This window comes from Sceloporus occidentalis, unplaced genomic scaffold (genome assembly GCF_023333645.1).
Source record: "Sceloporus occidentalis isolate IW3139 unplaced genomic scaffold, rSceOcc1.0.p SCAF_1, whole genome shotgun sequence".
NCBI classification, from domain to species: Eukaryota; Metazoa; Chordata; class Lepidosauria; order Squamata; family Phrynosomatidae; genus Sceloporus; species Sceloporus occidentalis.
In genome coordinates, this window is record NW_028316981.1 from 226,804,082 (window position 1) to 226,828,177 (window position 24,096).

The 24,096-nt window shown below is 37.3% G+C and overlaps 1 protein-coding gene across 2 annotated transcripts in view; it reads left to right on the forward strand.

The window, feature by feature from the left end:
• Nucleotides 1–24,096, forward strand: part of BNC2 (basonuclin zinc finger protein 2) — a 334,091-nt gene that overhangs the window by 185,432 nt on the left and 124,563 nt on the right. The window contains exons 1-2 of one of the 2 annotated variants that reach the window (XM_089489448.1): nucleotides 8,874–8,893; nucleotides 17,318–17,553. In XM_089489448.1, the coding sequence (XP_089345574.1) occupies nucleotides 8,887–8,893; nucleotides 17,318–17,553 (243 nt within the window). In that variant the 5' untranslated portion in view covers nucleotides 8,874–8,886. Of the gene's footprint in view, nucleotides 1–8,873; nucleotides 8,894–17,317; nucleotides 17,554–24,096 lie in introns of those variants that run through there. The other variant, XM_089489441.1, reaches the window with a different exon arrangement.

Here is a 24,096-nt window from a genome sequence, read left to right on the forward strand (position 1 = left end):
AGTGAAGCTAGAACATTGTTCAAGACTGTTCCTACAGCCAATTGAAAAATACTCTATTTGTTACATGGGCAGACCAGTTGAAATAGTGATACGGGGTACAAAGTGACTGTGATATCCAAACACACATGCAAAGATGTTTAAGGATGTCCATACATGCACTTCTGCATAAGTGCAGCAAACAAAATATTCTACAAAAATGTGAAGCTACTAGAGAGCATAAATCTTTCACACTCCCCTTTTATTGTACACATTAGAATGCCCAGAGCTTCTCTATGCAAGGAAGGGGGTACTAAGAAAAGGCATGGCCCTTGAAGAATATCATGCCCTTTTTATCAGATTCAATAGTTAATTAGTAGCAAACTCTGCAAATTAAAAATGAATATGGTATTCCTATTTTTCAAGCTGCTTCAAGCATTTGTAAAGGACTTGAGAAGCTTTGCAGAGAGCTGTGCAGATTCTATTTCTGTTAAATATTATCTGTATGCATAATCATTGTATCATTAAAATTTCTTTTATAATTTACGTTTGTGACTTGGAAGGTTTTTCCAGCTCTGTGTATGAGGAAATAGAGCACTCATATAAGTCTTAGATTGTCTTCCATATGAAAAGTGAGAAGCCATTACAGATCAGCAATTTTATATTTTACAAAATATTATAAGACATCCTTGCACAAACTGGTGTGTCATAAAATTTCATTTCAATGGACTTGAAGTTTTTTAATTTATTTTCAGTTACTGTTGTGTAACTGATCAAAACTCAGCAGTCTTGATCCTGAGCATATCCACTGATATAAGCATATGCTTTGGTTGAACATGTTCATTTGGATGCTAAGCTACAATACTTTCAGTCTCTGGAAATCCATTTGTCTATGGGGGTGTAACATTTGTTTTTAGTAATGGTCAGCTCTCAAGGGAAAAAAATGAAAATGATTCAAATTCTGTATCTTTAAAATTGTTACTATTGTGTGTTTAGAAAACAACAGCTATTGTACATGGCTTGTGATTGAAATCTGGACACATTGTTTACATGTCTTCAGAAGACAATGTCTTAAAATCCCTATTTTATAGATCCATTTCTGTGTGAATTTTGCAATAAATTGTGATTCTGGGGGATTCAAATGTCACATCTTCCTGGATGAGGGTTAAGATCAGGGAGTGTCTGCCAAGTATGTTGATAATATTCAAATAAACTGTTCTTCAGAATTTCAGAACATGCATCTTGATTATCAGAATCAGTTGGATCAAACAGATGAGTTGGATCAATGTTGGATCAAACAAATCAGAGCTTTGAAAATAGCTGGATTTTAGAAAAGGCAGCACTCTATTTGCCTTTAAGAACACCTTATGTTTCTTCACATGAAGTGCTGTGACTTTATCATTTTATTGCACTTTATTACATCATAAAGTTTTATATCTCACTAATGATCCTTCAGGAGGCTTAATTGTTTATAGGAACATCTTAATTAAGTAAAGTTCACCAGGTTAAACAGAATACAAATTGAAAGTGTTACAAGCGAAACAAACCTACCACTATGTTGAAATGTAGCACTATGAAATTAAAACAGCAATTTGATGGCTAAAATAAAAATGTCATATTCTCTTCATGTGTTAACATTGACCTGGATAACTTTGCCTCTGAATTGATGTATGCTGGGTCAGAAAACTGCTAGATGGGACACAATAACACTTTTTCTTCAGGCTTGGGAATTTATTTAACAATATCTCTATTATTTTCAGTAAGGAATGTACCTCAGATTAGTTGAGCAACCCCCCAAGCTGTCTTAATTATCTTATTCCCAATCAGATTTCAGAAACAAGGAATGTATTCTGGATTGTACCCTTAGCAATGCTAAAGATTTCTGTAATTACAATCTAATTGACGGCAGTCAAATTTGCTGGAGTATATTTAATCTTGAGCTGAAGTGTGAAACGGTCACAGTAGATGAACTTTATGACAATCGTGCACAAGTGTCCTGTTTAGTTGCAGGGCACAAAGGAAGGGTGATTAAAAAGGATAATCATGACCCAAGGATCGTCATATCTTATGGACCTTATAACAGCGTGGCTAGTGTCATTTATGAGGGGGTGCTTGTAAAACTACCTTAATTAACTTATATTCCTCTAATTACAATGCTTGAAATCACTATTGATTTATCCAGCAGTGCACACTGAATATATCAGTCTGCAAGTGTATTGTATAACCAGGCAGCATGAACAAAGGCAATCAACATTTGTTACTGCAGTAGTAGGGATTCAGGAGTGTGTGGATTACTTTTTTGTGTTATTCGTTCTTGCTTTTCTGTACAGATTAGTATCCCCCAAAGGAATCTACACTGAGCCCTTTGTATCCACAGATTTTTTTATCCAGGGATTCCAGCATCCATGGCTTGAAAATATTAAAAAAAAAATAACAATTCCAATAGGGAAAGCTTGGTTTTGCCATTTTATATAAGGGACACCATTTTACCACCCTAATGTTTATAATGGAATGTGAACATCCACAGATTTTGGTATATATGGGGATTCTGGAACCAAACCACAGTGGATCTCAAAGGTCCACTGTAAAAAAGTTTTTGGAAAAAGTTGTAGAATATCTCTTTCTTTAACTTATAAAGAGAATCATTGTATTTTTGTGGACCAAGGCATCCTAGGAAGGATAGCTTTGCTTAGGTTACATTCCCATGAACAAACAGCAGAAGAATATTGAAAAGACCATTGTATAATATTGAAGATAAAGCGCACAAGAAAATAAGTATCTATTGAGGAGTTTGGGTCTGTATGAGTTGGTGTGAGCCTTTTGCAATGCTCTCGTGGCTAGCAGCACCAGTTCTACCCGTATTTATTTATTTATAGTATTCATACCCCACTATAGGGCATAATTTGTATAGAACTTAATATACACTGATAATGATCCAGGGATGTAAAGGGTACTCATTTTAGCAACTGATGGAAGGATGCAAGGCTGAGTGGACCTTAGAGTCCCTGGAATCAAACTCACAACCTCGTGGCTGCATTACTGGCATTTAACCTGTACCGGTGTCTACAGTACAGAGATTGAACCACTGCACCACCAGGACTTATCCTGGATAACAGAATTAACCCAGGAGACACATTTCTTCATAGAAATACAGTGCACAAGACTGGCTAGGCAAACTGCTTCATCAGATTGCTCTGGAGTAATGGAGTGGGAGGCTGCTCTGTTAATTCAAGTAGGAGTGAAAAACAGTCTTCTCCTTAACTATTTAACAATGCAGAGGGGAAATGACAATGGAACAAGCAATTGTAAAGTTTAAAACTGTGCATTCTTTTTAAAAATGACTGCATATATTTTATGGCATCAAATACAAAATAAGTGTTTATCACATTCTATGAAACCAAATGCAGCATAAATATAGACTATAGAGTATATTAGGATGTAGAAGGTTGCTGTCCCTGTCTACTTTTTGGTGTTGTTTATAGTAAGAATATAATTATCAAATTCACTGTATTTCTTGGGATATAATGGTCTGTGAATAATCCTTCCATAAAGATTACATAAGCTCTGTATTGTGTTGTTGTTTTTTTAAAAAGTGGGGCAACTATTCAAGTCTTACATGGTATTTCCCTATCCAAAATAATGTATATTTAGTATTAATATGTCAAATATATTTGGTTTTCTTAGATTCCTTTTTCATTTTGAGTATGTTTGTACATATACCTACATTACTGGCTTCATAGTCTATATCCAATGAAAAAAGGTGTTGCTTTTGAAACTGAGGTCCCAAACAGACCGACAGTAAGCACCAGTTTGGGGGTGATGTGGGGATATGGAGTTTAAATGACACATACCCCAATGCCAGCCCCAAGCTGACATCATGCTGCCCACTTGATAGATGGTGGGCAGCACTGCCATGCTCTAGCAGTGTGGCCTTTATATGCTGCACGCCACAGGAGAATTTAAAGTTGTTGTGGCAGCTGAAAGGGCACTCTTTTGCCAGCTCAAAAAGGGATGGCACTTTGCCACTTCTTTTTGAATCATGCCGACTGTTTTAGCCTTTAGATTGCTAACAATCTATTCATAAATAAATTAATGTATGCAGGCTAAATTCAAAATAAGCTTCATTTTGTGCAATGGAAATTATCCATTGTAAGTGTGAATGCAATTGTAGCCAGGGAGGCTTCAGGGTGGCTTCTGGATGTGCAGTGTCAAAACACCACACCCTGAAACCACTGGACAGCAGCATAAAAGGGCCATTTGTTCAGCCCCTTAGTCTCTAGGATGTTATAGAGGCTTTTGTACAACCCAATATTTATGCCACTTTAACTTCTTCTCTCTACATATATTTTGGGAAGGACCCACTTCAGTTTTTTAAAATTTAATTTTAGAGTTGTTGTTTTTAAAGAATATCATTTGTTGGGCATGGAAACCCTTCAAGTAGTTTTTAAAACTCAATTTTGGAGCTGTTGCTTTTAAATAATATTCTTTAATAGGTGTACAAAAAGTGAAAGTAGTTTCTATTGCTTGTTTTGCAAGCACAATTTTAGGACAAAGCTTTCCTGCCCCCTCTCCCTTGCTTCTCATGTTTTCCAGTCATTTTTGAAAAGAAAGACAGGAGGGAGGATATAAAAGAAAACACCTGTTTAGCTTGGAGGAGTTGGCGAAGAAGTCTGTTTTCCCAATAGGCCAAAGCGACCATCACAGGGCCCCTTAAAAAAAAAACACGGGGTGAATTGTTTTTTAATTTCATGCGAGGATTGGCAGAAACTCTGACAAGCACTTCTTCATATTTTATTATGTTCTTGTCTGGCAGAATCTCTGTCAGGCAAAAACCTTGTCAGCGGAAAACCTGTCGTAGGATCAGAGGAGACAAAAACAGGTGTCACACAGGCAGTCAAAACTGAAAAGAAAAAAAAAGATTAGGCTAAAGAGAAAGAGGCAGACAATTACATTAATGCCATTGCTTTTATCTTATAGATGTGTGTTATTATCTCGGGGTGCTGAGTGCGCAATTGCCTCAAAGAAAAGTAGACAGGAGACAAGGGGAAACTTGATAGTTATTAACTGAAGAGGCAGTGTGTCAAAGCTGGATGAGGTTCAAAGTTTTGCAGAGGGATGAAAAAAAAATTGCAGACAGCAAGCATCATATGTGAACAAACTGTGCTTCTGCTTTCGGCTACAAAAACCCAGTAGCCATCTAAATTTTTCATCTTGGAATCAGATCACAGAGGCAGAAATTAATGAAGATTTTTGTTGACTGTTTTTAAATAACCTTTTTATTCTATGTAAATTAAAAGGACTTATGAGCAGGGCCCCTTTTAACACAGTTAAAAGAGATGGCTGAAGCATGACAGAGTCCCATTTGTCAGTCTCGCTGTAATCGAAACATGTTGGTAATGTAGTTTTAATTTTGAAATGCTATCTATGTTCTTATTCTGTGTGCACATCTGTATGTGCAAGATTAATAGATCACATAGGTGCTTTTAGAGCATAAAGGAATCTGGAAACTGACAAGTAGTTCATTGCCTCATGTTATGTGTTAATGCTTCCTTTATTTTTAACAAATAGTGCAATGTTTTGAATTGAAGAAATAAAAAGGGAAATTGAAATAATAAGGATGCAGTTGCATACCTACTGCCCTGACTCTTTTAAGGTATTCCTCTAAAACAGTTGAGCTATAGTTCTTCTGATTTTGAACTTAAAATCAGATGGGGACAATTCTCCCTGCTCCTGAGAACACTTACTAGACAATAGTACATTAACACATCACTGTATAATTTCTTCTCAATTGGGAATGAAGAATCACTGTTTTGAAGATCACAATACCATCAATAGCAGATAACTTAAATGTTTGTGATGTATAAAATTATATCAACTGGAGTTTATTTTCTGAGTGCAACACCTTGCCAAAGTGAGTTATGGTGCTCTTACTTTAGTAGGAAAGTAGGAATGTGTACTACCTGAAGAATATTTGATATGGGGGGGGGGAAAATACAGATTTGTCTCCTTCTGAAATCTAAAGTCATTATTGAGAGACATAACTTAATATTTTACTGATAGATAGGAAAGAGATGTGACATTACTGGGAAAGTTTAAAATATATTGGATGGATATGATGACAGCCAGAAAGATGTTTTAAACCAGTGGCAAATTGTGGATTCCCTGTTAGTGGGACAGTGAATCCACTGTGAGTTATAGTCTGAATCTTAGAGGAACTATTCCAGGGTCCTAACCTTATCTGATAGGATTTAGCAAACTGGATTGCTTCTGGAAAAATTCAGCTAAAACCCAGAACAGTTTCAGCACCTTATTCAACAAGAAAGACACAAACAAAGAAACAGCTTCATTTATATGCTGATTCATACTGAACTAACAGTGTCTAAGCAGCTTACAACTGTAAGCTAATTGCCCCCAACAATCTGGGTACAAACAAAAAACAAACAAGCTTCATTTATATACCGCTTCATACCGCCTAAGCAGTGTCTAAGCAGTTTACAGCTGTAAGCTAATTTGCCCCCAACAATCTGGGTACTCATTTTAGCGACCTTGGTAGGATGCAAGCCTGAGTCGAGCTTGAGCCCTTTTGCTGGTATTGAACTCGCAACCTTATGGTTTTGAGTGAGTGGCTGCAGTACAAGCATTTAACCACCGCGCCACCAGGGCTCTATATGACACCAATCATCACTGATTAAGGACTTTGTTTTGGTTACTTATGCACACTCGTATGTTATTCTGAGTAGAAAAATCTGTTTTCCAAGGCCTGGTTTTAGGATCAGTTTCATTAGGCAATTGTCAAAGTTGGCCCCCTAATAGGAAGCCCTTCTAGCTGTGGTCGTCTTCCTAGACGTTGATGCTTATTCAGCATCAAGGCCTTAATATGGTTAAACAAAGCAGTTTCAAGAACTGGAGAAACAGAATCCTCCATTTCTCTTGTCTTCATCCTCTTTGCAGTGGTACATATTTCGCCAGGTGAAGATATGAAGTAAATGGCCAGAGACAACTGTGGAATGGCATGGTCATTTCAGAATGCTCTTGTTCCAGAGCCTTCCCAATCCTGGTGCTGACTGGATTTCTCATTTCTGGATGTTCTGAAGCAACACACATAGTATCTTATTGAGCTATTGAGCTGCATTTTATAATTCTTGAGAGTGGTTTAGAACCCAGCCCTACATATAGTAAATGGAGTCCCTGGTATTATTCATTGGTTATCCAGTAATGAAAATGAAAACAGACAGACAAAATGCCAAAACAAAACTAATGACTTTTTAATGGGAGATTATTATCTCCATTCCTTATTATTTATTCAGCCTTGTACCCTACACAAGGAGAAAGCTGGGAGTTAAATAAATAAATAAATAAGTGTGTGCACAATGCACATTCAGTTACCAGCCCAGATTGAATTGTCACCAAATTCTGTTGTAATCTATCCTTTGCAAGGCTCTTGAAGCTTGTGTGCAATTTTGAATTTAGCCAGCACACTTTAATTGCAAAGTTTTCCTCTAGAATATCATTAAACATTACTTGCCTCTAGAATTGTATCTCTACTGCAGGCTAAAATAGTATGTACTGTATGTGCCATAATTAAATACACGCTCAGCTGAGGTAGAGGTTTTGTGGCACCCTGAACTCCTGCAGTGCCCATAGCTATGGCAAGAGTTCTGGGTCAGCAAGAGGTCTTGCATAGCTATGTCTAACCTTAACTGGCTAAGCAACAGAAGAATCTTGCTTTGCACTTTCTGGCACTTGATAAATTGAACAAACCACTTGCCATTATTTTAATGCACAGTGTGGATTTAATTTCCTTTGAATTGTGCAGGGCCTCAAACCCCCAATAAAATATAAATCGAAAACCCTTTTCCTACCCCTTCAATTGAAAAAGAAATGTAATGTTAACCTTTGGTGTGCTATATTATGACTTAGTATGCCAAAGCAGCCAAGTGAGCTTTGGCACTGTATCTTGAACGTATGTTGTAGGGTAATCTGTTAGTTTGAGTTTGACTCCAAAGGTCTCCATTATGGTATGAATCATCTTGTGCATAGGTCCTTTACAATCTGTAGAAGTTGTTCATTATCTTTAGCAATATTACTTGGTAGAAGCACATGCAGCTTACTTTTTCAAATGCTTATTTAAATCCTATTTCCATTTTTGTCATCAAGGTTTACATAAAAGTTCCATAGACTCTTGCCTATACTCTGACTTAATATTTTAAATTTATTAAAGTTAGATTTTACAACTTTAAAGTACTGTACCTTTTGTTAGCTGTCTCCAACAGAAGTCTTATACAATCTTCTGTTATATGGTTGATGGAAACAAGTATTGTTCTTTTTCTCAAATTTTGAAACTATTTTGCTACTTTTGTACCATTTGGAGCCATGAAGGTTTGGGTCCAGTGTTCATGAAGTCCTGTAAACATAGAAACACATATTATAGAAATCATGATTCCACACACTCACTCTGAGAGTGGTGGAGTCTCCTTCCTTGGAGGTCTTTTAACAGAGGCTGGATGGCCATCTGTCAGGGATGCTTTGATTGAGAGTTCCTGCATGACAGGAGGTTGGACTAGATGGCCCTTGTGGTCTCTTCCAGCTCTATGCTTCCAGCTCTATGCTTCTTCTAGATGGCCCTTGTGGTCTCTTCCAGCTCTATGCTTCTATAGGCTTTCAGTATAGCAGTAATAAATAGTCAGAACTATATACACGCTTACCTTTTTTTTTTTTACAGGTTTCGGTTACATGTTTCACAAAACTCACCACTACAGAAGAGTAGAGCCTGAAGAATTCTAAAATTCAAATACAAACTTTCTGTTTTTATTATACATAACAATCCACTTCATCTGTTCCATAATACCACTAAACCTCCTCTTCAGTCTTTCACTTTTGTCATTATAAGTCAGTCTACTTTTGTAGAAAATGAAATGTAAGTGCTTAAGTCTTACCCTGGATATCGTGATTACTTCCGATTCAAGTATAGTGTTGATTTTTAAAAAGCAAATGCTGGAGAGAAGGGGCTGATAGCTATCAGCATCCTCTCCCTTATGTATAAAACATGAAGGTATATCCAGTATAAAAGGTAAAGGTTTCCCCTTGACACGAATGTTTAGTCATATCCGACTTGTACGGGGTGGTACTCATCTCCATTACTAAACCAAAGAGCCAACATTGTCCGAAGATGACTCTGGTGGTCATGTGGCCAGCATGACTACATTGAACACTGTTACCTTCCCACTGAAGTGGTACCTATTTATCTACTTGCATTTGCATGCTTTCAAACTGTTAGGTGGCAGAAGCTGGGACTAGTAACAGGAGCTCATCCCACCACACAGCACTTGAGCCTCAAACCAGCCTTCCAACCTTCTGATTGTCAGAATTGGCATCTTAACCACTAAGCCACTATATCTCATCCAGTATACTGGGCCCAAAATTTAATACTAAGAAACTGAGATATAAAGAATATTTAAATATTTGAAAGGGGATGTCTTGATGTGTCAAGACATCTCATCATAATAATAATGGTCAACCTCTGCAGGATTATTTTTTTTACCCTGGGAGAGTGAAAAGATTGCACAAAAACATTGCATTTTGCATTAAATGCTCTATTTGCCGCAAAACACAATATTTTGCGGTAATGTATATTTTGTGTGAAAATATATTTTATACAAAATACAGTGCTTTTGTGCGGAAAAAAACTCCATAAACATTTCACCAAAAATTTCTCAAAATGTAAAAGTACAAGAAATGTGCAAAATGTCACATGGTCTCACCCAGAGTTGAGAAAAGTTTTGAAATGTTTCATTCTTGTATATGCAAATGAAATAGGCAATCATTTATATCCTTACTAAGAAACAAAAGTCTTTTATTGGGATTCTGGAAATTTTGCTTTCCAAACTATGAAAATAAATGCTACTGAGTTAAGTGGTATATATAATCCCAGCACATTCAGTGTTTTATTGTAAGTCTGCACTCCTAGCCAATCAAGTCAGTGGCACAGAAAATTGCTTCCAAAAGGGGGTGTGGGGAAGAACTCATTTTAAATTGGAAATCATTCTGAATTTGATCATTTTTGTGCCAGGAATACATTAAATGCTTATGGAAATATGTATTTCCCATACAAATAAAGTGTATAGTAAGAAATTAGAAAGAAAGTGAGACTTTGAAAAGTGAAGGAGAGCACTTATCAGAATGTAGTGTTCTGTTCAGGAAAATGCAGAGTGAATGAAACAAGCACACCTCCTTACCTTTTAAAATCATGTTCTTTAGAGTGACTTTGTGCACTCAAGACAATGGTTTCATGTTGTGTCTGAAACGTACAGAGGGTCTCTTGGGTTTACCAGCCCAAAGCATTAAAGTGGGTTCAGAAACATTTCTGAAGGAAAATATGACGCCACTTTTGGCATCTACCCAGAAAAATGTCTGAAATGAACTGCATTGTATGTGCCTGTCTCATAACTGGAATTTCCAAATGGAAAAAACTAAGAATATTGTGCCACTTTTTCATATATTCCTATACAATGTAAAGCAGTCATTCTTATCCCAAACCCTTTCATATTAATATAGCAATAATGGTTTGGATAAATCAAGTATAATGGATGCTTATATCAAGCCTTGATATTAAGTTCTATGCATTTGAAATTTGAAGTACTTTATTCCGCTTATGAACAATTTACAAAATATTTAACTGCTGTTTTCACCATGCACTATTTTCTGCACTGCCACAGATATGTTGCCTTTTGTGTCCTGTCTGACTATATTGCAACTGATGGTGTAGATAACATTTGTAATTCTTTAATCTAGAATACAAAGTTTGACATCTTGTATGGCATAACTTCAATATGAGATGAACATTAGAGCACTAAGTTATTGTGTGTGTGCCAGATTTCCTAGTTACTCACCCATTAGCTGCTGCTGCCATGGAAGCTGTAAGGAGAAAGAGATGTGTGTGGTGTGTGTGTGTGAGACCAACCTCACCATAGAATACAAGGAACACAGGACTGGGGACATGTGTTTTTCAAAGGCGGCCATGAACATTAGGTATATTGAGAAAATGTGGGTATCTGTCTTGAAAAAAAATCATTTCAGGATAGGTGACACAGTGGCAGCTATTTAGGGTATTTATATCCTTTTGGTTATGCAGTATATATTCAACAAGTATTGCATAAGCCAAAATATAAAGTTTTTAAAATGCTTTTTCACAAGCAGACCTTAAATCCCTTCACCTTCCCTAAGATACACCTCAGGCTTATGGCTGCACAAAAACATCTCTTGATTTATAAAAAAATGTGCTGGCTAACAAATGCAGAATGAAGATAAACATGTGTTAAAGGAATTTTTCCAGCACCTACCATTTGCTGACACGAAACATTTTCCATGATTAAAGCCTGCTGCAGATACAATGTTGTTGGGAAGGAGCCTGAGAGCATGCTTGCCGGCTCACTCCACACTTTCCCCCCTCGCATTTCTAATATTTTCTGACGTGGTGATGTAGCTTTCTCTCTACATTATGTGATACCCATGTGTGATGGATCCTCTCTCCAGGCTGGACTCCTGCCACTCAACTTGCCCCCTTTCCCTTCTCCATCTCTTCTTGAATTAGGTAGTTGGGCCTCAAGGTGGCCCCCTAGATTGACCAGTGGATGTGGTAAGCATCACCGGACTCTCTATCAAAACATAACAGGAACAGCCAGACACAAAGAAGAATCAAGAAGAAGTTTATTAAGAAACATTTAGATCACACATTAATCCCTAACTACAGTAGACCCTTGTTATACGCTGGGGTTTGGTTCCAAGAATCCCCTTGTATAACAAAATCCGTGTATACTCAAGTCCCATTAAATATAATGATATATCAAAATGGTGTCCCTTATAAAAAAATGGAAAATCAAGGTTTGATATTTGAAATGTATACTTTTTTTGAATATTTTCAAACCGTGTATGCTTGAATGCATGTATAAAAAAATCTGTGTATAAGAAGGGCCTACAGTATTTAATTATTTGCAGCTCCCCAAATCTCTATTCAATTCTTCCTCCTGGCTGCCTGACCTATCTCTATTGCAGCATTCCCCTATCTCTAGGCTATCTGTCCCCATCTCATTTCAGTCTTATTGTTATCTGCATTCTATCTTAGTCAAGCATTAGTTTTCTATCCTTTCTCCCCCATAGCACCCCTGAGTTGTGATTGATTGGCTCCAACCAGGCTTGCCAGCCTCTTCCCTTCACATCATGGTTAATGCTAACTAGGACTGCTCATGTATTTGGTGACTCCTCCTCAGCCTATTTCCTTTCACTTAACAGCAGTTATTTGAGATCTATGGTGGCATTACGTCTCCACCAAGCACTAAGCCTAGTCAGTGCCTAAGAAACTTCCATGTAACTAGGCTTCCCAAATTCCGGATTTGAAGAGCCCACAATAAACTCTAAATATACTAACAATATATAAGGTGTCAAACCTCCATGGTGTAGTGCTTGGGCAGTTGGACTATGCCTCTGGAGACCAGGATTTGAATCCCCACTGAGGCATGGAATCCCACTAGGTGACCTTGGGCAAGTCACATACTCTCAGCTTCAAAGGAAGGCAAAGACAAAACCCCGCTGAACAACACTTGCCAAGAAAACCCTGTGGTAGATTTGCCTAAGGGCCACCATAAGTTGGAAATTACAACAGTATTTAGAAGACCGGGAAGTCTATGTCTTTATAGAATTTAGGATTACTAATGTAATCATCAGGTTTACAAATATGTGGAATAATCACACTGATATATCTGTGTATAACTGCAATATTACAATTTCTGCCTACTTTGAAAATATGGCCCTTAGCAATAGGGTTGTCTTATTCAGTTAAATAAATAAAATAATTAATTGTGAGTGTATTTGGCAGAAGATTGCCTTTCATATTTCTGCAGTGTGAATGTTCTGCAGAGAGACAGAGGACTTCAATCCCCAAGCTTGCCAATCCCTTATCTTTTGTGAACTTTAAATTAATTTTTAAAAACCTATTTATTCAAGGTTGACTAAACTGCTAGAATAGGAAAGATCAGACAAATCAGTAGCAAGAAATGAAGTATGAGGAAACCAGAACTCTTTGACAAAGTATCCCCAGGGGCAAGTGTGTTGAATGAAGCCAGCAGGGAAACGATAAGGGCATTTACGCTGTGGATATAAGAAAGCAATTTATCAAGAGTACATGAACTCTCCAGTGACCACAAGCAAAGAAGATACCAAAGTACATGGGGAAGAAGGAGACCCCCTACAACATCATTTTAAAAGCTGACAAAAAAAAAAGCCTATTCAAATATCTATAGTGCCATAGGGCAAGCTCATTTTGCTTTAAATGTTACAAAGCATTAAGGATTCTTGTATTTAAGAAATGAAGTTTTAACTTGTGTAGGAATGATGTTCGCACTTGTCCTTGGAACAGCATCAATTGGCTTCTGGTGGTTTTTCTTGTCCTCTTTCCCCCTTCCCTGTTTTTACGCTGTCAGTGCTCTCTTTAGAACTTGACTGTGGTTTAATGTGCACTGCAGAAATAATGTAGTTTGACACCACTTTAACTGCCATGGCTCAGTGTTATGGAATTCTGGGATTTGTAGTTTTGTCAGATATTTAGCCTTCTCTGTCAGAGCGCTCAGGTGCCATAACAAACTATACATCTCAGAATTCTATAGCACTGAGCCATGGCAGTTGAAGTGGTGTCAAACTGCATTATTTCTGCAGGTCAGATTAGACCTCTGACAAGTGAGGATAGGCACAGAGTGTCTCCCAGTGATGTGAATGTTCCTGGGTGTCAGTCACTTGTCTCTAATAAATTGCATGAATATCACAAGTTTTCGTGTGACTATTATACCTATATATATATATCACTTGTGTTATGTTGTATACATTACACAGTAGGAAGCCTGTATGTGCTGAAATAGGTATGTATGCCTTTTTGAGAAAAGATCAACAGAGCGTTACAGAGAAGCTTAGGAAGAAGTGACATTCGGGGTGTGTGTGTCATTTTGCATATTTTCAGGCTGTTTCAATGTTGTATTCATATGACAGGGTGAAAGAGGGATCACAATGTGTGTAGGACTGAAATTAATGAGGACTATTTTTATGCCTTTTATGCAGCAGTGAGGTTAGCACAAAAAACATGCTACTGTGCCTTCATTATCTTATCCTCAACATGCCATTAGCAGAGTTATACTCAGGGGCAAGGCACCTATGGAGATCAGACTCTGAAGGGCTAGTAGTGGAACTTTCAATTGCTTGCTCTAGAAAACTTGTAACGAACTTAAAGTAGAAAGTCATTAATATTGGTTCAGAACCTGATGCCATGGTTATCACAGGGCCTGAGGAAGTATCTAGTGTTCTACCTAATCAGTTTTCTTGGGATCATTTTCAGTTGTTTCAGATTGATGATGTGGATAATACGTTTGAGTCAGTTCATCCCACCTAGGGGTGTAATTGTTCTCCAATTTTCTTCTTGCAGAAAGCAATGAGTAATTATAGCACTTTTCTTCTTGCTGCAGTTTTTGAAGATGATTCACAGTTCTAGACTTATTTTGTGCAAAATTTGTATATTTTTTGTGCAGAATTTTCTGCAGAGAAAACAGTATTTTCAGCACGGAAGGGATTTCTGTGTAGAAATACTATTTTCTGCATAAGTAATGCTGTTTTCTCTGCAGAAAATCCACGTGTGAATTGTATGCAGAATCTTGTGTGAACTGTATGCAGGATCAGTTCCCAAATATAGTATTTTTTCTGCAGCACAGAAACAATCATGTTCAAATTTGAACTTAAAAATTATCATCAATCCAAGATTCTTCTTGTCAGAAACATATTTTTTCACCATTTTGCAAATGTTTTCAAATATTCTTCCCATTTCTAATCCATCCATACACAAATCAATTGATTTTTTTATCTTGGCTAATAAGATTTTGCAGAGGAGTATTGGCTATGTGCATCAAGGGTGTGATAAATGGCTCACTATGGCCCAAAACACACTGTAGAAATAATGTGTGTGTTTTCTCCTGAAAAGGGCCTCCATGTGAGAAGGCATGTGAGAACTACTGGCTTGTTGCTAATATTCCCACTTGGGCAAGCCACTGGAGTATGTGAGAACTGGGCAGTTTCAGTCATTCTTGGGGGAAATGGATTATTTGGACCCATTTGTGTATGGTTCAGGCCAGTGTAGGGCACTAAAAGTTTCTCTGACTAACAACTTAACTCTGATGAAAGACAGGGGGAATGCTGCCCTTTTGATCTTCCTGACTCTCTCAGTGGCTGTTGATACTATTCATCATAGTATCCTACTGGACCAGATCTGTCAGATAGGAGTGAGAGGCATTACTGTATGTTAGAATGGTTTTGCTCCCATCCATAGGGCCAGTTCCAGAGAGTAGCATTTAGAGATTCCTGGTCAGCCTCGTGATCATTAAACTGTGGGGTGCCATAAGGTTCTATAATTTCTCATGTTCTGTTCAATATCTGCATGAAGCTGCTGAGTGAGGTCATTAGGAATATGATGTTGACACTTTCGACATGTTGCTAGGGTCAGCAGAGGCTCCGGTAATGGACCAGTACCTGGATGTAGAAAAGTCAGTACAGTGTGTCTACGCCATATGCGGCTCCCAGTTTACGCAGAAGCTGCACAACAATAGAAGCAATGGCATGTGAGCCCATGGTGTGCGCACCACCACACTGCTTTGTGCACATGCCCCATTGTTTCTGATGGGGTGCGAGCATACACGGAACGGATCCCCCGCGTAAGGGGAGGGCCCTCTGTAAATGGAAGCTGAATTTTGAAATTGTCAGGTTCAGGAACTGGGTAAGCAACTTGCCTTAGAGGAGGTTGCAGTCTTGAGACATTAGTTGGGTAGCCTGCTAAATCCATCACTTTCACTGGAAACCCAGATGATCTCTATGGTTCAGAGAGTCTAGGGTCACCTTCAACTGGTCTGCCAACCTTTATCCAGCCATTTCTGGATAAAGGAACAACTTAACCATAGTGGTCTATGCTCTGCTTACTTCCCAGTTGGGCTACTGCAATGTGCTCTTGAAGATGATCCAAAGATGCAGCTAATGTATCAGCTAGGTTTCTGACTGGAACACAATCACAAGGACTTGTAGTAGCTGCCAGTGTGCTTCCAGTCTAAACTCAAGGTGCTGGTGATAACATTTTAAAACCCGACATAGCTTGCAAACTCAATAATTGAACAGGCATATCTTCCTATGTAACTGCTCACAGGTTCAGGTCTGCAAGAGGAGCCCACTTTCATGTCCCACCAGTGGGAGGTTGGTGATACACTGGGATTACATGAGAGAGGAGCCTAGTTGTGGCATACCATTCCCTCAGAGGCCCAGTTGACACCAACACGGGTGCCAGTAAAGTGTCAAGTAAAAACATGGCTTTTCACTAAAGCCTTTGAGCCTAACATCTTTATTCTAAATGTTTGTATGTGCATGCTGTTAAATTGTTGTCAGCTGATTTAACTGGTTTTAAACTGTCTTGTTTTAACTTGTTAAATTGTTTAATATGCTTTCATCTGTTTAAAATTATTCCTAATTGATTTGCATTTTTTAAACTTTTTAAATAAAATTGTTATTATTGCACTCCTCCTTGACATTCTTGGATATAGGGTAGGATATAAATCTTTTAATAAAATAAATTAATAAATCAATGTAAACTAACATCAAACTGATTTTGGAGTTGTGAGCAGCGACAGGCCAAAAAGAAAAAAAAAGTTTTCTGGGCCTGTTTTTGTAAAGCTGTGTAATGAGTTTGCATGTGACAAATATCTTAAAGGTTTTCAAGATTTTTTAATATTAAAACTTTTTGAATGGCTAACATTCATTTTCTAATGAATTCGTAATTTATCCACGAATGTCACTGGTGTAGACACATTTCCTCTGACTTTCTTTTAATTTTAGAGAGTACGGTTATTAAGGCTTCGTTTAAAAAGAGGTAACATTAAACTCAATTCAATTATTATTATTATTATTATTATTATTATTATTATTATTATTATGCTTATTCATATTCCACTTTCCTACCATATTCAAGGTGGCTTACAAATTAATACAGTCCAAGTTAAAACAGGCAACATACAAGTTTAAAAAACAATTACACAATTCAAACAATTGAAATCATATATATGTGGCATGCCTATATCTATCATTATTTCATTCCATGATGTAACAGACCCACATATTTTAACAACTTGTCTTCAGAATTATGTCTTGTTTTTAAATTGTAACTCACATGAGGCCATATGCCCAGAAATGTATGTTACACAATTTAAAGTTGAACTAAATTTAGACTGCCTCTTCTCATCATTCCATTCTCTTTCTTTCCCCTCTCTCTCAGCTTTGGACAAGCTTAGCACTCAGCATCTCTACCATCCAACACAAGTGGAGATTGTACAATCCAATGTTGTGTTTGACATCAGCAGCCTGATGCTCTATGGTACCCAGGCTGTACCAGTGAGACTGAAGATATTGTTGGACCGTCTCTTCAGTGTGCTGAAACAGGAAGAAGTACTACACATCCTGCATGGTTTGGGCTGGACACTTCGGGACTATGTGCGGGGCTACATCCTTCAGGTAGGAATCAGCCTAGTGCATGAAATAACTAGTCGATGACCTCTGTCTGATTCTGGGTTTTTAAAAAGCATGATGTCTTCACATTGTCTCTTTCTTATACTGTAGGTTGGATTCAATGTCTGTAATGGGAGTAGAAGGAAAGGGAAAGTAATGCTATTGAAAGTGGGATCATCCCAAGTGCTATGGAAAAACACACCAGAAAATTCCTTGTGTATATCTCTACTCTGTATTGCCTATAGCATAGTAGGCCTATGTTACTTGCAAACCTGAGATAGACTTTGAGGATTTTCAGTGCTCATATATTAAACAATTACAGCTTCTAGACCATAGAAGGCCAAATTAATAGTCCTGAGTTTGAAATAAATATTAATAATTAGAAATATGAGGGAGCACAAGTTAGATTTCCCATAAATATAAGTCTGTTTAGGAATATTGGACCTCCCGAAAAAAGGAAGTATAAAGATTTTTAAAAAAACCCAGCATATTCATCAGCTGTAGTGTGGTATCTGTTAGCTTAATGCAAATAATACCTAAATTTTATTAATCATATTCCACTATGTTGTGGAGGTTACTTGCATCCATTTGGCTAATGATGTAATTTTAGTGTGGTCACTGATGCCCAGAACATGGAAATGCGACTCATTTTTTTTAGCTTTTTATTTTTCTGCTGTCAAATTTGACAAGTAATGTATTACTCATTATTCACAAGTAATGAATAATATAATATTTTGTTAGCACTTTATTGTAGATACTTTTAAATATCAAAAAAGTCACTATACCCTCAACCTCCCCCCTTAATATTTTTTGAGTGAATAGTATCCTTTGTAATGTTGGCATCCTTAGAAAATTAAGAATTATCCCCTTTTCTATCCTATTGACTCTCCAAGCACCCTCCCATTTGTGTTAAAACAAGTGGAATGATTAATTTTTGCATCGATTATTATTCTTTTTGCACAGAATAAGTCCTGAGCTGTGAAGATTCTGATCTGCCTAGGTTTGTCCTTCTCAGAGTTCCCTAACACGCAAGAAACACTTTTTGGGCCATGTATCAAATGTATCAAATATTTTTCCCATCTCTCAGCAAAAGCCCTGCTGTTCCAAAATTGTTAACCCTAAATTGTTATAATAAAAATTTCATATGTACAGTGCAGTCCTTTATACATCAACCCACATTCATTTCAATGGGATGTAGTCACAAATCAATTTATATGAGATTGAAGCAGAACAGAAGTAGTTAAGATAAAATATACAACATATATTTGTAACTAGTCATAAGTGATTAAAAAACAAACCATAAAACTCTCCTGGGTTTATATCATTACTATATTTCAACATAATGCTAAATGATGGATTAATGTTACGTGAAAGAATCTAGCCTCCTCCTGAAGATTTGTGCTTCCTTTTCTCTTCGTTCTCTGACATGCAGTATTCACACTGTACAAAACACTGCAAAATCTGTTTTCAGTTTAAACATGTTGCTAAAGTCCAGCTCCAACTCACCGTTATCCTCATCCTCCTTCTACAGTAAGCTTTTATGGTAAATTTTTATTCAGATAAGTAATTAAAAGGAAAATGAAGAAGCAGCACATTGACATTTTGTGTTCATAGGCATGTTTTCTCATGCTTGTGTGCTAGCATCAATAAGCATTGGCTTCCTGGACATACATGAGAGGGAGCCTGCAGATCTAGTGCATGTATAAAAATCATTTTTTAAAAAAAGATTTGTTTCCAAAAAGGCAAAATGCAAACACTAGGAACAATTTTGAGCTGAAAGGATAACTTTTCCATACTATGTCCATTGCAATTTGTGGAAGAAGCACAAAACCTTCAGGGTTTCATTTCCAATTTATGTCATGGTTGTTGTGACTTGTATGAGCTCTGGAACTTCACGACTACAGTCTTCAATACAACTTCCACTGAAAGCAGTGGAATGTAAGCTTAAGGATCAGAGTGCCAGCTTCACCGTGGAGACCAAATGTTAGATTTGTTCTAATAATCTCTTGCTTTTCCTTTCTCCCCTTACCCCAAACTATATTTCAGCTCTCATGTTTTAACTTTGGACAAGCTTTGGGCTATTACATAAAACCCTACAAGCATATTTGGGTGTGGGCGGAGGGAGAAGGTTGCTAGAACTTTATTAATTTGCTTTTAGAAAGTTAAAGAGATGCAGGTGCCTAACTGTTAAATTTTAATCCAGTGTAAAGATTGTCACTGATTTCCCCCTCCTCTCTGAAAACATGGATATGTGCCTTCACATATGCTTTAGATTCAGACATATGCCTTTTGCTCACAGATGTACATTTTTCTCTTAAACAATGCCATGTGTGCTTATACATTAAAGTGTAAATTCCTAGGGTCTGAATAATGTTGTTTAAAAGGTGAGTAAAAAGCCTAGTATCCTGTTAAGTAGACTGGGTTTCTACACAGAGCTTTAAAATGCATTTGTTTTGAAGTGTACAGTGAAAATCAGGAAGAAACAGGAATTCACAGTCTAAGGCTAGATTCTGTAATGCTTTTGTGGTACAGGAGACTTATTGTAGTGAGTAAGTGTCACAGAAATAGGCCAGTTGTCTGTTTTTTAAATCATCTGTTGGGATGATTGTATACTAGAAGGAATGATCTGCAACAGTACCTGCTCCAGATGGGTAACAGTGTTAGCATCAAAAACAACTAAGATCTTTGTGGCACCTTAAGGACTAGCAAAGCTATTGTGGCATAAGCATAAGCTTTTGTGGGGTACAGCTTACTATGCATTTCAAGAAGGCAGCTCTTTTAAGTGCTACAAGACTCTAGTTTTCATTTTTATCAAGAGAACTTAGAAACACTAAAAGCTACGTCTTTAATTCATTCACCAGCAACAGTATCACTTTTAACATCAACCCCCCCAATATATCATGTCTCACGTGAGACTTGGTCATGTAGACCCTTTATCACTCGCCAGCATCAGGACTGACAGTCAAATGAATGTGAAGGACCCAAGCAATTTGCTTTGCAAATGTATTGGCAGGCCTTTAAATGTTAACAGCTACACCACAGGATGGCTGCAAAGCTAAGCAGTTCCGTCAACACTGCTGTAAGGACCAAACACATCTTATATAAACAGGGTTGTAAGCAATTATACCACAAGAGTTACATAGCTGAATGGTGTAAAGCCCATAATACACCAGTAGGTTGGAGGTCAATTTTTCTGGCTAAATTCAATAATACTCTAACCTTCAAGGCTTCAATATGATTATTATGCTAAAAGAGAGAGAGAAACAGAGAGAGAGAGAGAGAAAAGAATCCCACAGTGTACTGACTATTTGCTCAGTCAAAGGAGAATAATTATCAAGGCAAGTTAGAACAGCTGTTGGAAGTCTTTACCACATATTGACCTGGTTAGCAGTTGGCTGTAAATTGTGTTGCTGGGCAAATGGGGGGGAGATGGTAAGTGACCTAGGCAAGGATGCTTATTACTTGAGTTCCTTAATTCTATGCATATGTAATTTGAGAAGCTGACTATTACTAGTCAAGGTGTGCAGGGTATATTAATATTAAATAATAATAATAATAATAATAATAATAATAATAATAATAAAGCAAACCTTTCCTAGCTAAATTTTGAGTTTGTTCATTTTCTGAATAAAATAGAGTGTATTGTGCGGAGGAAGAGGGTGCTAATGAACAAATTACATCCTCCCCCAGTTTTTACAGCAGTAGAAACCTGTACTTTTAATGAAGCCTGATTACTACTTTTAATTGTATATTTTGATTTTCTTTACTTCCTTTTTTTCTTTCTTTTTTCTTTCTTTTTTGTAAAAGATAGTACACATTGGAAAAAAATGAATCAGCTTTTCATAAGAACACAGATCAGCAAGGCTTCATCTAATTCAGTATCCTGTTTCAAACAGATACTAGCCAGATGCTTCCTAGGACCCCACATATGTGACCTGAAGGCATTATCCTTTCCCCGTTGTTTGTAGCATTTCACATGCTATCCTTCATATAGAGATTTTCGAGTTTGGAAACATTGTTTTTTGGGACGGAATCTCTTTGAGTCTCACAGTCAACATAACCACTGGCAATGCTGGCCAACAGAAGCCATGCTGGCTGGGAATTTCTGAAAAGCATAGTCCAAAATATCCCTCTCTCATGACTGTTAGCTGTTGAAACCCCATGGCGACAATGAACATCACTTTTGTGCAAGGGATTGCATAGAAATAATTATATATTTTGTAACAAAGTACTTTCTGTCCTGAATTTACCAGAGTGAGTTACTTTCATTGAGTGGTTGTGTTCTCATATTTTGAAGATGTAAATGTGTGGGAATTTGTGATACAAGTAAAGCGCTAAGTTACTTTCCCTATTAGGTTTTGAGAAATTGGGCAGAAGCTGAGGACACAATGGACTCTGTTGGGCTTAGGTGTTTAATAGCTTCTCTTTTCATAGGGCTAACTCAGGCACTAGATGTCAGGGGAAAGGGAAGAGAATTTGGACCCCTGATAATTTAATAGCTTAAAGAGAGGTTTTTAAGAAGTTGAATAGAACCACCAAAGGAAAACTGAGTTTATAATTGTTGAAAAAAATTAAATATGAAAGGACTCAGAAGTGCTGAAGAAGTTTCACATGTATTTCAAACAGCTAATGGGGTTCACAGTAACCTCACTGGTGTAGGAGAGTTTAAGAAACAAACTAAAGCTCTTTTCATGCCAAGATTTGAGTTCATGTGTTCACGCTTGTTTTACAGTCCTGGCTGAAAAATCACAACCACAGAATAAAACAAAGAAGCAATTTGCTTTCCTTTGTCTTGCCACTCTAGGCCTGATTGAGATCATAATCATAAGTGTGACTGAGACATAAAGAGTTCCAAAAGAACCAGAACCATAAACCTATGTAAGAAAGGGCAGCTTTGAGTTCAAGCCTTTTATTATATCAAACATTAATAATTTTAAGCCTAAGAATTTTGCCTAAACATTCATGTCTTCAGGAAGGATTTACTATTGGACTTCTGCTGACAGAACAGCACAATCTCTATCATTGCCTCCATGCCACCCCCAGAACTGCTCGGGTGGGCTGGATAATACAAATACTGCAAGCCAAGGGAGAAGGATGGTGTTCCGTCATAATGAGCTCATGTAAAAGTGGTTTGTTATTTTAACAAATAAGCATTCCACTAGCAGGCTATTATAAGGAAGGAACGCCAATTCTGCCCATATCTCTTAGCCATAGGAGAATCAGAATTTCTACTTGGCATATGAAATAACACTTGCATTGTATGTCACTTCACTGTAAAAGAACATGTATAATAGACAGTAATTTGGAGACGGGATCCATTCTTTCAGTGCTGTTCATCTTTAAAATCCAAGGAATAGAGGCCTTTATGTACATACTGGTTGTCTGTTGACTTCCTATGTGTTTTACACCATTGCTTCTTAAACTATTAGATGTCCAGATTGGTAGGCTTTCTCCTCTCCCCCCCATGCCAGGGAACTATACAATATATGTGCCCATTGACGACAACAAGTTCTTTCTTTCCTAGTAACCTTTCATGGATTGACAGCCAATAGCAAATGAACAGGCACTGATCAATGGACCACCACTTTGTGTATCACCATTCTACATTGTGTGCTTAGTCCGTTTTGGAAAACAACCACCTGGACATGCTGTAAGGAAATCTCTTTCAATTATTAGAACTTAATGGCAATATGAAAAGTCGGTCTATTAAAGCTTTGACAGTACAAAGCAAAAGGGTAACTTCATAATCCATTCAATGTAGGGTTTAGGGAGAATTGTTTGTCCTTCATTTTTAAATGAACCAGCCTAGTTTTCCTTCTTGGACAAATGTACAAATCAGAGCACAGTCATCCTTTGGATTGTGAACGTCTCCTGCAGTTTGCAATATAGATATAATCGTGAGAAAGAGGTTATGAAGGAAAGCTGCCTACAAATTGGGTATATTAGTGGAAATTATGTGCAAAAATAAGGTCTTCATTTTTATGCAGTTTTTTTTTAACATCATAGGCAGATGTGGAAATTAGAAAGGACTTTAGAAAGGAAATGGTCCAGAATTGGACAGATTTGTTCATCCCTGGTTAAAACTAAATGCTATTTCATTCCTGAATGTTTGAGCTTATGTGATATGGCATCAGGATTTTTTTAGGTTGGTTGAGTCAACTATGTACCAACTTGAAAAAAATAGGAACTAATTTTATGTTTATTTTATTTTCTCAATGCAGTGGCACTGGCTTTCAGCAGATGTGAAGCCTAGACCACAGAGATGGGGAGGTTGGAGGGCCCTAGAAAATTGAACTTGCCATCTGTCTAGCACCCATAGATTTAGTGCTTTAAAAAAATAATGGATAGGAGGGGGTACTTGCAGCATTGAGATTCTAGTACCTGTCTTATGCAATAAAAAGAAATAACAGTGAAGTATGAATGGCTCTTATTAGAAGGGGTAAATGTCATTAACACTTACTGTTGCCTTGAAGGCAGCCAGAAGTACAGTGCTGAGGACAGCGAGAAATAAAACTCTGGCTTTTAATGTTGAATACTGTAGGTTAAAAA